The sequence below is a fragment of the Mustela lutreola genome, chromosome 14 (genome assembly GCF_030435805.1).
Source record: "Mustela lutreola isolate mMusLut2 chromosome 14, mMusLut2.pri, whole genome shotgun sequence".
Classification (NCBI taxonomy): domain Eukaryota; kingdom Metazoa; phylum Chordata; class Mammalia; order Carnivora; family Mustelidae; genus Mustela; species Mustela lutreola.
This window is the reverse complement of record NC_081303.1, coordinates 2,839,503-2,852,886: the sequence shown is the minus strand read 5'-3', so window position 1 is coordinate 2,852,886 and position 13,384 is coordinate 2,839,503. Positions and strand designations below refer to the sequence as shown.

The following is a 13,384-nucleotide window of genomic DNA, read 5'->3' as shown; positions in this document are numbered from 1 at the left end:
GTGCGTGACATCTTGTTGGGTTGGAGAGGATTTATTCACTCCTGCGGTAAAATCTAAAATGATGCCCCTGGGAGGAGGAAGGCTCTGCTGGGCTCCCTGTGATCCACGCCTGCCCGCCTGACGCCCCTATGTTCTGACCTAAGCATGTGGGGGATCATTAAAGCTGCTTTGCCAAAATGCAGGGCTGCGTGACACCTGAGGAGCGGCAGAGGCGCTCCGGAGTCTTGGAAAGGGCTCCCTGGGAGCAATGAACAGGGGAGGCAGGGGCTCACTGTTCTAGAGTTGGGCGATCTGCAGCCCTAGTGAGTATTGGCTGCTTGGGGCCTCTGACTATACAGGCTCAGATCCCACTCCAAGCAGCCCTTCTACCCAATGCGGGTGGGAGTTGCCAGATGGTCCATTTTTTCCAAAATATTAAGAGGAGGCCATCCAGTGCCCTGCTCCTGCCTGTGATATAAACAAGATTTACCTCTTTTTCTCTGAACTTGACATGCGACCATGGGGGACTCAGTGACCTACCTCCATCCTGGATTTCATTGCCTCCTGTAAAGAGAAAAAGCTTCTAGGCTACCCTTAAAATGATATAGATTGTGGGCTCCCCTTTGAATCAAGATAACTGAGGCCCAAATTCAGAGTGCCAGCACCGATTCCAGGACCCCGGGTGTTGCCGCAGAAATTAAGGGTGCCCTGGGTGTTAGAAATGCTGAAAATCCAGGGAAACTGATACTCTGTTGTGTATTCCCACTTAGGGAGCCCCCTAGAGATGTTCCAGCTCCCTGGGCTTACCTCTGGGGGGCGGGGTGGGGGAGAGCTGGTGGAGCTGGGCCCGGGGAGTGTGGTGGGAGGACTGTGGGCCGTGGATTCCTTAGCGCCGCGTTTACACCTCTCCCTTTGTGACAAATCGATTTCCCTTGCCGCCGTTCTGCATTCGCATCCCGCCAAAGGCCCGGGGCCCAGCTGTGCCCCGGTACACACTTAGCACTGGTTTGGGAGTGTGTGCGTGTGTGCACGCGTGTCTAATTGACTTTCCGTCTACCTTTTTATGACTACATGTGTTTCCAACAAAAGGTCTTATTAGGACAATCTGGTTTCACTAATTTAGAGGTTGGGAACGTGGAAAGCAGGAGCTTTTTTTTTTTTTTTTTTTAAGAGTTTGCAGAAGTTCAGATTAAGAAATGACAGCAGATGCACCGTCCTCTTAGGAGTAGGTCTGCCTATTTTTATGACCTGTTCCTCTTTTCTCTCCCAGGCTTCCCCTGTTCTACCCCCCTTCACACCCCATACTCCCCCATTAGCCACAGGATTCCTAACAGTTAAAGAACCATTTCTTTTAAACACTTAAGGCATCTGAACCCAGAAGTCTGAGACATTTACTGGGCTGGGAAAACCAGTAAAAGGGAAGAGGGATCGTTCTACAGAGAGGAAAGTGGAATGAGCCTGAACCAAGGGGAAAGAGAATTGTGGTAAGCAGAGAGGGAGAGCAGACAGAAGCTCCCATCCGGATCATGCTAAGATCACGCCAGGTGGTAACTGGAAACTCTGCAGCATGAGTGTAGATGGAATATGTCTCATTAATTTCGGCTGAAAAGAAAATCTAAGAACCTTTCCATAGAGTTGGAAGAGTAAACCATGTCTTTTATGTGTTTCCCATGTTTTCCAAAGGAGATTATGGTTTCCCCCTCGGGGGTAGACTCCAGCAGGCCGTAAGGGGCACCTGACTCTCAGTGTGGCTCTCTGTCCCCTTCCGGTCCAGAGCCCCACGTTAGTCCCGAAGACTGAAAACTCCTCTCCTCTCTGACTCACAGACTGAGCCTCCCTGTCCACCGCAGATTGGAAGCCTAGCAGGGCCCGCCCGTCCTCACTCAAGTAGTTCCCAACAGACCCCTCGGCAACACCTGACTGGGGGGGGGGGCGCAAGGGCTAAGGACAAGGCTCCTCCTGGACACCCTGTGCCCCACTGGACACCCTGTGCCCCACTGGACACCCTGTGCCCCACTTACCAGACCTTCCTGTCCTCATCTCAGAGATGAGTGAGGAGCTGGAGAAAACATCGCTTCTTTAAAGCAACAACCCTTTGTTAGAAGAGGCCCCCCGCCATCGCATGAAAGCAAGGCCTACCGGGTTTCCCAAGTGTCGGTCAGTCACTTTGTCCCCACCACCTGGGTCTGCATTTCTGCTACCTCCTTCTGAAGGGTCTGTCGACCATCCTTCTGCCTTAACTATCCTTTTCCTGGCTGGTATCCTAACCTCAATTTCCTTCCCCTGCCCACTCCCCACTAGGCAGGCCTCCTTACTCCTTGAAACTCGGAGATGCAAGCACTAAGGCTGCATCAGGCAGGTACCCGGAGGTTTCATCCCCTTCCCTTGCAACACATGGTCCCCAACTTCGCCTAGGCCCTTTCCGTGTCCTCGCGCATACCCGCGGACGCCACGTGCACGGCGCGACCTTAGCCACGCCAGGCCTGGGTTTCACGGGAGTCAACCCTGGGCTGCCTCCCCGCCACCGCCTGAGCTTCCAGGGTGCCCGCCAGCCGGCCTCCAAGCGCAGTGTCCTCCGGTCCGTACTAGAAGGCCACCGTGAACCCGGGCTCCCTTCTCCGAGGCGTCTCCTCGGAGCCAAAGGGCAGGAACGGTCGGCATCCCGCGCGCATCAGGGCCGGCGCCCGCCGGGCTTGCTGTGGCCCCCGTGAGCCTGCTTTTCGCACCCCCCGCTTGTTTTAGGGGTAAAGCAACAATGGCTGGTCCCTCCCGCCCCACCCTCGTCTTTTACGCAGTCGTTTCTTCACGACCCTGTTTTCTGTTGTGGGTCCGGCTTCCAGTTCTCCCAACAGTGGTAAGTGTCGTGATTGATAAATAACCGTGGCGAAACCAGACCGGCAGAAAGTGCAGAAATCAGTGAAGCTGGGCGATCGGCACTTGGAGATTCGGAACACTATTCTCCCCCTCTTTGCACATTTAAATTTTCCCTAGTAAAAGCGTTTAAGAACAATCCCATTATTTCGCGGTGCATTTTCCCGGAGTTCAAAGTGTCTAGGCAAACAATTAACTCCCGCTGTGGGCAGCTCGTGCTGCTCGAACCACCCTCCTCTCCCCCACCCCCTCGCAGCACCAACATCTCCAATAAGGAAGCTTCGGCGTCTGTGCTCAGCCATTACGCGGGACTTGGGAACACCAGGTCTTCATTCCTCAGAGCAGCCGCCTTTCTCTAGTGACAGGCCAGGCCAGGCCAGATGACCCTGTCCAAATTCCCCATCGCCCTCTGCCTCTGGGAATACCTACGGGGGATTGACTCCAGTTCAATTTTGGCTTTAAAAACAAAAGGAAACAAAACAAAACCTGAGGGGATTGTAGGCCTGGACCTGGGGAAGCGGGCAAGGGGCGGGCGGCCTGGGGAGAGAGGGGATCTCCTAGCCTCTCCTTTCATTGAGGCTTGCTGCTGGGCTCCCACAGCTTTGCTAGGGCCTTGCTTCCAGCTGTCTCTGGGTCCGGTTTCCTTCCCGTACTATTTCCTGAGAGTCTGATATTGGCAATTTTTTTTTTTTTTTTTTTAATGAAAGCATGCCTCGGGGATCTCCTGTTTTCACAGGTTCCAAATTTGAAGACAAAATAACAGTCTACAAATAATGAAATGGAAAAGAATTTGCCTCATTTAAAAAACTTCCAGCCAAGTGCAGACTCCTGCAGTCTCAAGGAGGAAATACCAAGGCCCACGTCACCTGGGCTGATTCAGGGGACAGGTCTGTAACAGACTCCAGAACGCATGGATCCACTTGCCGCCACCTTTTAAGGCGCGGTTAACAACGCAGTCGAGATTTCCGCGGGGCCACGGTATCAGTCCCGAGGGATGGGAAAGGGAGACTGCGTGAACTTTTCTGGGAGGACTTAGGGCCAATAGGGAGAGCTCGTGGAATGCGACACCAGACCAGGCACTGGAGTCCTCGCTTTCCCTGCGCATCTCTCCTGTGCGGGACGGAGCGGGGCAGGAGCCCGGGTTTCACCCCAAAGGACGCCCCTTTTGCTTTGCCCGAGTTTTCCCGGGGCACGGACCTTTGATTCTGCGGGGGGTCTCCAACCCATGTGCAGGTGGAGCGCGGCGACAGCAGAGGACGGAGAGCGGATCCCGGGTTGGGGCTGGGCGCTCCCGCGCGGCCCCTCCCGCACGCCCCGGCCATCGGGGCCCCGAGCGCGCTGTGCCGCAGGAGCCGCGCGGGTCCCGGCGCTGTGCGCGGTGCCCTCCGCCTCTCCGCCCCGCCTGCCCCCGAACCCACACGCTCGAGACCTGGGAGAAGCCCTCCCAACCCAACTCGGCATCGTTAATCCGCTGCCTTCACGATCAGGGCCGGCTCCCCAACTTTCCACCCCTCCTTTCCTGCCAGTACGGCTGCCCCGCAGGCAGGAGGACCTGGCCGCGGGGCTCGCCCGGGGCTGAGGGGCAACCCAGTCGGCTTCGGCGAGCGTCGTCCGCGGACAGAGTCCCTAAGCTCGACCTCAGGGCCTCGGGACTCCCTGTAGCGCCCGCCCCGGCTGCACCCTCGGCGATCCCTTTTCATCATCCTTTCCTCCCCGCGTGTGCCTGGCCCTTCCTCTGGCCACGGACACCACCTCTCCTCGCCCCCGACTTTCTCTCCCTGGTCCGGGAGGGTTCCGGGCGCCCAGCCGGGACCCCGGACCCCGGTCGCGGACACACACTCCCGCGGGCATGCGTCCCTCACTCACTGTCCTGCTGTGGGGTGTCGCTGCCGCTGGTGAGTCCCGGCGACTCCAGTAGGCTTCGGCCGGCCTCGCCCACGCTCTCGTCCGCCTGCGCCGCCACCATGTCCCCGGCTTCCTCCAGGTCTAGCAGGTGACTGACGGAGAAGTTCTTTTTCGCCTGCAGGGTGTCGAGGTTGCCCGGGCTGTCCAAGCGGCCGCCCAGCGCCGGTTGCCGCTCCAGAACGTGCCCGTAGCTGGAGGTCATGGTCTCCCTCCGATCCCACCCACCCCCCTCTTCCCGCTCGAATCAACACCAAACGCTGTGGGCGCGAGGGGGGAGAGGAGCCGAGTGGGGAAGAGAGAGGGGGGAGTGGAGAGAGAGCGGGAGCGAGAGCAGGGGAGAGAGAGAGAGAGAGAGAGAGAGAGAGAGAGAGAGAAGGAGGCTAAGGACAAAAAAAAAAAAAAAAAAAAGGAAAGAGGGCGGGGGACCCCCTTCTGCAGAGCGAGCGTTCTGCACCAACAGCCTTCGACAGCCTCGGTTGCTTTCCTGAGGCCAAGCCCGGCGCGGTCCAAGGAGATAATCCACACCAAAAAATAAAATTAAAAAGTCACCCTATGTTCAAGTCAGGAGAAAAAAAAAAAAATTCCTTCTAGCTCTCCAAACGCGTCCACACGCACACACTAAAAATAATACTAAGGGGGAGAAAGGAAAGGGGAGGCCAGCAGGGCGGGGGAGTTAGGCAAACAGAAGAAGAGAGACGAAGGGGTGGGAGAGAAGAATCAAAGTGTTTTTTTTTTTTTTCAAGGTTAAAAAAGTTATTCCCAGGCAAGAGTTCAAGCACCAACAGAAGAAGGCTTGTTCCAGCTTTAAAACATCTTCAAGAAAACGTGTTCCCCCTCTCTGCACTCCTGTGGATTCTCAGGAGTGACTAAAGTTTCAGGAGGAGAGGGTGATGTCTTGCAGATGTATTGGAGAGCAGGATTCTCACTTTACTTTTCGTAAGAAGAAAAAAAAAGGGTTTCAAGAGTCCGAAGGAGGGTGGTGGTGGGTTTCCCCCTTTCCCTTCCCGCTCGCTCTCCCCCTCTTCTCGCTGAGCTCCTTTTTCCTTCTCAGTTGGATCAAGAAGCTCTCTGGCACTTCAAAAGGCACAAACTGGCATGCAGAGGAGGCTTTGTAGGGAATACAAGAAAATTGGAGACCCCTGGGAGGGCAGATCTCGACTTAATAGGAGCCTGTAATTACGTGGCAAAGCCTTTGTGCGGTGCCTGACGTTTTACAGACCCCCTTTCTCCATCACAATCTCCTTCTTCCTCCTTTCCTTCGGACCAAAAAACAGTCTGATTAAGAAAACCCCCTTTGCCAACATCTGAGCCAGAGAGAAAGAGAGAGGGAGGGAGCCAGAGGGGGAGGAGGGAGCGAGAGGGAGGGAAGAGAGAGCGAGAGAGCCCCTTGGACTTGTAAAGTAAAGGTCTAATTATCATTCCCTGCAATAGTATCGCGGGGAGACAAGACAAACTGAAACCCACAGTCACTTCAAACGGGCTGATTATTTTGCTTGGGCATTAACTCCTCCAGATTTGTTTAAGATCCTGTTGGAAAAACTCATTTGCATGTTTTGATAACAGCTGCGGGGAAACTTGTTGGAAAAAATCCACAACTATCTCAATCAAATTTTCTTCTCTCTGCCCTTTTTTTCTTTAGCGTTTCCTGTCGTGCTAACAGTTTTGGGGGGTGGGGGAGTGTCTGAGAGAGAACGAAGGCGAGAGCAAGCAAATTAAGGCTCCGTGGGGCTCCGTAGAGACAGCTATTAAGTAATGTCAGAAAGGACCGGGAGGCTCTCCCACGCTTCTTCCGCGAACCGAAGGCAGGTTCGGGGCGATCGGGAAGGTGCCGAATCGATTCGAGTCTCTCGCGCCGCTCGGAATCCCGGGGCCAGGGCAGTCGGAAATTTACATATTTATTTAGCTGGAGGAAAGAACTCGAGGAGCGGAGCTTAATTGCTCCCCCCTCCTCCCACCCTGGCCAATTTCGTAACCTCTTCCGTGCGGCCCAGGTCGCTTCCCCAGGCGACAACGCGGAGTCGGGAGGGTCGCGCTGCCCAGATGCGCAGGAGTCAGGGGCATTCCTGGAGCGAGTGGCCAGGCGAGGGTCCTGAGCACAGGGTCGGACCCGGGTGCCAGGGCGGGCGGGGGAGCGGCCGTAGGAGGAGGGACAGGGAGGGAGAGAGGAGCTCCCACGTCTAGGGATAATGCCCTGCCGCCCGTCTGCCGAGCCCTAACTTGACGAGGAACAGAGAGGTGCTGAGGGATTTTTTCATGACCTGTTGGAATTTGGTAACAGCTTTAATAGTCTCATTAGAAATGAGTTACTATATGACGAGTAAGTAAAATATTAAGTGCTTATTTGTGGCATTTTATGTTCTTCAAACACACACACACATACTTTCCCGCTGGCTTGATTACTAGACTTTTTTTCTCCCCCCTTCTTCTCCCTCCTATAGCCGAGAGGCTCGACTGGAGAGAAAGAAGGGTCCGAGTGTGTGTAAATGGTTTCTGGGCTCCAAACGGCCATAGTTAGCCCAGAACTCCCAGCCCCGATCTGGGAAAAGAACATTTGATGCCATCAAAGGGCTGCAGATTGAAACCAGATGTGCTCGCGCGGTTCTTTCCATGCATTTAATTAAGGAGCCGGGATGGAGGAGACTTTTTCATCATTAGTCCACCCACTCCCCGCTCCTATTTCCACCCCCTCGCCCTCCACCCGCCCCCCGCCCCCGCTCGCTCGCACCCCCGACCGGGAGCCCCAAGCCCCGCCAGCGCCGCGCGGTGCGCCGCGCCCGCCGCTCCGTCTCCCCAGCGGTCGGGGCTCGAGGCAGTAAACATCTGTCCGCGTCTGGGCCGGTGCGAGCCGAGCGGCAGGGCTAGCGGGGTGCTGCTGGGCGACGGACGCCTTCCGCGGGGATCTCCCGCACCGCCGCGCGCGAGCCTCCGCTGGGCGGCACACGTGGCGGTGCCACCCGCTCGCTCGAAGGGACGCGACTCAATCGCACAGAGAGGTCCTCCCCAGGGGTCCCGCCGGCCGGGCTGGGCTGAAAGGGCCGAGGGGCCCTCCCTTCCGTGCAGGCCGAACGAGGCAGCGCCGGTTTCCGCAGCCGGGTCAGCCTCCTGCAGGCTCGCGGGCCCCGCTCAGACCCGCACGGGGCCCGAGCCTCGCCCTGCTCCTCCACCCTCGCTGACAGTCGAATTTAACGTTTCTTTTTGTCCCGACACTGACCGAACTGCCCTTTGTGACAAAGGTCTGGGCAAGAGACCAGGGGCTTCGGACACCCCAGGACGCGCCGCGCTTCCGCTGGAGACCCAGGCTCTCCGTCAGTCCGGGAAGCCCGCCTTCGGGAGACAGCGGCCTGGTCCCTGCAGGGCCGCCAGGCAGTCTGGTTAGTGGCCGGGAGGCAGCGACAGGGAGGAGAGATCAGAGCTGGGCCCTCCTGGGAAGCACAGTCGGAGGTCTGCGCTCGCACTCGCCGTGTTCTCGGGAGGGATCAGGCACTCCCTTAACATTATCCACTTGTCATTCGGGTAATAATGTCAACCAGTCCTACCAATACTAACTACGACGCCGTTTCAACAAAAACATCAGACACATTTGCTTAACATTTGTCGACCGAATATGTATCTGTGTGTAAGTTATATAAATTTTTCTATGCACTCTTCCCCCAAATCCTCAGCTGCTGGGGCTGAGAATTCAAATACCTCTGACTTCTGGGTGAGCTCCGCCGTGGCCCCGCAGCTCTCCCACCAAGGCTCTCAAGGCCCAGCCTGGGGGTCCTCCTCCAGCAATTGGGGTGGCCTTTGCGGACCTTGGGGAGGGAGGGGTGAGCAGAATGTCTTCCAAGCCCGAAAACGAATTCAGGGTCAGACTAACAAGGTGTCCAGGGAAAGGGAGAAGCCAGTGTTGGGACAGGGTCTGGAGGCAAGCGGCAGGATCCCCTCTCACCAACCCCGAGCGTTTTTTCCTGGAACCCTGCGGAGGCGCGGGAGAGCGGAAGGAAGGCTCCGAAGGCTCGAGGGGCCCTTCTGCACCCCGGCAGGCAGGCACCCCTTGGCCTCCGAGGCCAAGTCCCAGAGTCCCTCAGCCTCAGCCAAAATCACCGCGGGGAGTCCGGACAGCAGGGTGGGCTGGAAGAAAGCTCTGGGAGGGTCCCCAGGAAAGCAAATAAATCCCCAAGGCAGAAGCCCAGCAGAATTGCTTTTTTGGTGTTGCTTTTTTAGCCCTTTTTAGGTTTTTTCTTTTCCTTTTTTTTCTATTAACAATTACTAGTGGGTTGGATCCACACCCTGATTATGTTTACACAACATTTGTAATTTGCTGAGATTCTGGATTTGCTGGATTGTAATTGAAAGCTATGCGGATAACCCTACAGGGAGATTCAAGACCAACTGGAGAGCTCTGGTCACCCAATAAATGGTGAAAAGCATGGGTTTGTACCTAGCTGGCCAGGCGGAAAAGGCTCTCAGGGACCCTCAGAATCAGCGTCAGTGCTCTACTTTGGGCACACAAAGGTAGGCAGGAGAGGCCTTCTCAGAATGCCCAAGGTGGCTGCCTGGCCTCTCCTTGCAGTCCAGGCGCCAGGCCTTGCTCGCTAGAGAGGTGGAGGGAGGGGGAAATTGGTGGATCAAAGTTCTTTCGGCTCAGGTTGCAGGAACCAGGAGGGCCAAGTACCTCTAGAATTGAAGAACCACCATCTGGCAAAAAGATGTCAGGAGAAGGGAAGCTGTGGCTGGGAGCATATGCCCGTCCCAGCAAGCAGGCAGCAGGTCTGGCCTGGGAACTTAGAAGGCCCCAGAGAACGCTGTGGCCTGTTTAGTTCCTTAATCGCTACTTTCCTTTCCCCGTGTGATTTCCTTTGGGGAAGAGTTGGGAGGAGAGCATTTCTGACTCAAAATCTCTGAACATGTGTAGGTCTTTCCTTGGCTTTCACTTTGACTTCCATCCATCAATCCGTATTTATTAAGAATCTGAAGCTCCGGGTGATGTCAGTAACCAGAACCCTCTTCCTCATGACCCTTCCAGCATCCAAGAGCGCCTTTCCAACCCTTCTTTCGGCCCCACCCTTTTAAAAAATAACTCCCGTTTCTGGATTCTTCCACAAGTAAGTGGGAACAAAGCTGGGACTAGCAAGGAATTTGCCGAGAGATCAGAGCCCGGCAGGAGGGGAAGGAGGTTTGCTTTATGGCCATGTGCCCTTGGGTGGTCCTATTCATAGTTAGGTTTGGTATTGATTACTGTCCAGGGTTTCCTTGGCACAGGAAGCTGGCAGAACCGTGCCTCATCTGGCTAGCAGAATGTGCGCCCACCCTAAGAAGCTTCCCCTCTGAGGTGGAAACCAGGAGTTGCCTTCCCTGGCATGTTCATAAGCTGACACGATAATCACATGTGACAGGTCACCGGCTCCATGACACATAAGCAAGACAATACCACCCTCATGCAAATAATATGTTTTGGGGGTAGAAATGCTTTCCTGCTCACGGTTCACAATCCAATATATATTCATTAATGATGAGACAGGGGAAAACAGAGAAGTGCAAGATAATTCCACAGGCCCACCGGCTTGTAGTGTTTCTGAGAAGGAAACTCAATGCCAGCCTTGAAAGAAACTCTCCTTTACCCTCAATTCTGGCTCTTGTAATCGTAAGTGGCATTGTCGGACCATTCCTGCCTTGCATGGGTGAGTGCCCTCCATTGACTCCCACCTCCATCCAGGAGCCCTATTGAGTGATATTGAAATTTTGCAAGAATGAAATACAGTAGGACTAAAACACATTTCCAAGTAGTACACTGGTAACGTGCCCATCCTATTATAGGCCGGAAGTCCAACATACTCAGTTGGGACTCAGTGCAGTTTCACAGAGGCTATCTGCTCCTCCAACCACTGACACTAACGTTGCACGCACCACCGGGCCAGCTTTAGCTAAAGACATCTGTAATCTGCACATTGCCAAACTCAGTGAATACTCTTAGACCTTATTTTGCTAAATGTCTCAGCTGTTATCAACAGTACTGAACATTCTCTTTTTGAAATTTCTTCTCCTGGTGTCCTCTCTTGCTCTGAAGACCTCCTGGAGGTCTTCAGAGAATATTCCTTTTCTTCAGCTCACTTCTTACATGTTGCTACTCTCCAGGGTTCTGCCTTTCATCTTCCCCATCCTCTCCATTGAACAGGTTGTTACTGTAAGATCTCATAGATTTTCACAGGTTAACTACCACTTGTTTGTCAATGAGTCTAGTGTCTAAAGTTTAAGCTTTGTTACTTACTGTCACGCTGGGCAAAGTGAGCAATTTAGTTACCTCTGTAAACCTCAGTTTACTCCTCTTTCCCATAGGGCTAATCATGGCCCCTCCTGACATATATTTGTGAGAATTAAATGAGAATGTATGCAAGCCCTTTAACACAGGGCTTAGCATATAGTAAGCCCAGAAAGAAGAAAAGATAACTCTGTTCTTGCTGACATTTGTTCATTCATCAAGGAACCTTAAACTCAACAAGTCTAACACCAAACTCGCCTAGTCTCTCCATGCCCCTCCTCTTTCCCCAGCAGGAAACTTAGGAGTTACCCCAAATTCCTCTCTCTCTGACCCCAACTCCAGCTTATCCAGGTTATCATGAAGGTCTGCCTACGTTACATAGCTGGCATCTAATCTGTCATTATATAGTCTATAAGGGATGGTTGATGGTCCTGAAGGTTAAGTAAGACCAGAGCAAATGAACAGGCGACGTGCACAGCTGTGATATTATGGTGTGTTCCAATATATAAAACACAACAAGTAGTCAAAATGCCTTGTGAAATACCCTCAGAGGAAACATGAATGTGCAGGTACTACACCTTCTTTCTCCTGAGGAAGCCGAGGCTTTCTAAACCAGGAAAACTCAGACCTACCACAAACGGGCAAATGGCTGTTGGGAGGATTAAGAAGACAAAAGAAAGAAGTCCTACCCTAGTCCTTACTCAACTAATGTTGATTTCTTTCATCTGCTCTTTCCCTTAGGATCAGATAGCCCAGGCTAGGTTCCTCTGGGCACCACAAAGAAACTGGAAGCTAAATCCTTGCTGTCTTTCCATTTTAGAAAGGTCCCTCAAGGGTAGGCAAATGCATGTGATGAAGATGCTTCAAACTGGGAACAGTTCCAGGCAAGCAGCAGCACACAGAGCTGCTAGGGAAACCACTGCGGACTCTTCCCTCCTGCCCCAGAACAGCTAAAGCCTGGTGGCTTCTCATATCACACTCAGAATTAGAGGACCTGCCTGCTCACTAGATTCTTGGCCCTTCACAAGACATCTGAGCTGAGGTCCCAGGCTGGCTTTCTGCCTCTGCAGGCTCCCCGACTTTTGGGTCCTGGAGCACTATTTCTAAGCCAAGCAAAAGTGGGTGGGCTCTTAAAGGAGAGCTACAAAATGCTTTGGGCCTGGGTAAGTCGGGCTGAGTTGAAACCCATAAGGTCCTTCAGTTGACTTTAATGCTTATTTATAGCCTACCCAGTGGGTGTGCCACTTTGGATCACCTTCTTTGGCTTGCTGCTCTCATAAATCTGGAGCCAAGTGCAGCCCAGTCTCCACCTGCTTTCTTCTCCAGAGTCCTTGGGCAAATCTCTCCAAACGGGGCTTACCCTTCTCTTCTCCCAGTTCTCCCCTTTCCTCTAGGACCAGCTTCAGGCGAACAAAGAGCCTAGCTGCGTCTCCTATGGGCCAGTTACACTTGCTAGGTATACATATGTATTATTCTCCTTGTTTTATATATATATAAATATATATATATATTTATATTTATATATATATATAAAATATATATATATATATATATATTTTATCATCTTAAACCCACCTGGATTTGGCTCATCTTAAGTTCTGCTCCATGGCAAACAGCGGTAAGAAATTTCAGGGCCATATTTTTTTTTGCTCACCTCCAAAGTTTGCTGTGAGATGACATGTATATGAGGAACTTAGTATAAAAGCCATGACTGCAAATAAGACTAGTTCTTTTCTTGCTTCTTTATCATTACAGAAGAAGAGAGGAGAATTGATAGAAAGGGATTTACACATTTAAAAAATTTTTAAGACCTGAAATAACGTATTATTTCAACACTTTGCGGCTCATGAACTATTAACTTCAACATTTTAAGTCACCATTCACCTTTTTATACAATACACACCCTTACTTTTCATGAACTTGGTGTCCAGCTTCACATTTAAAACACAAGAACCAGCTTGGTGCAATGGCAGTATCATAGCCAATGAGGTTTATCCGAGGTGCGATTATTGCTAATTAAAACACCAGAACCATCTTTCTCAACATGATTTTTTTTTAAACTTCCTTTTGCCACTCGCCTTTTAATCTTTTCCTCTTCCTGGAATTTTTCCTTTGAGTATCTGCTGCTCCTTTAAGCTCGAAGTCTGAATTATTTCTTTCAAAATTTGAAGAGTATGATTTATTGATCTCTCTAATTTATCAGGTGTCTCAGTTTCCCCATTAAAAATTATTATACAGGATCTCAAATATCTGGTTTTATGTTATTTTGGACCAAATGACCATTAATCTTTAACCTTACCAGACAGGCTATTATGTCCCACTTTGAGCCTAGCATGAGAGAAGAGTAGAGCTTTAGCAGCTCAGGGAGGTAGATTCCTTGGTTCTGTC

At 52.5% G+C, this 13,384-nt stretch overlaps 1 protein-coding gene and 1 pseudogene across 2 annotated transcripts in view; one reads left to right on the top strand and one right to left on the bottom strand.

The window, feature by feature from the left end:
• The window catches only part of PRRX1 (paired related homeobox 1), a 73,601-nt gene extending 67,528 nt beyond the window's left edge, over nucleotides 1-6,073 (bottom strand). Inside the window, exon 1 of one of the 2 annotated variants that reach the window (XM_059146783.1) lies at nucleotides 4,717-6,073. In XM_059146783.1, the coding sequence (XP_059002766.1) occupies nucleotides 4,717-4,957 (241 nt within the window). In that variant the 5' untranslated portion in view covers nucleotides 4,958-6,073. The remainder of the gene's footprint in view (nucleotides 1-4,716) is intronic. The other variant, XM_059146782.1, reaches the window with a different exon arrangement.
• A 6,878-nt stretch (nucleotides 6,074-12,951) lies between these two features.
• On the top strand, nucleotides 12,952-13,100 carry LOC131815441 (U4 spliceosomal RNA; annotated as a pseudogene).
• Nucleotides 13,101-13,384: the final 284 nt, after the last annotated feature.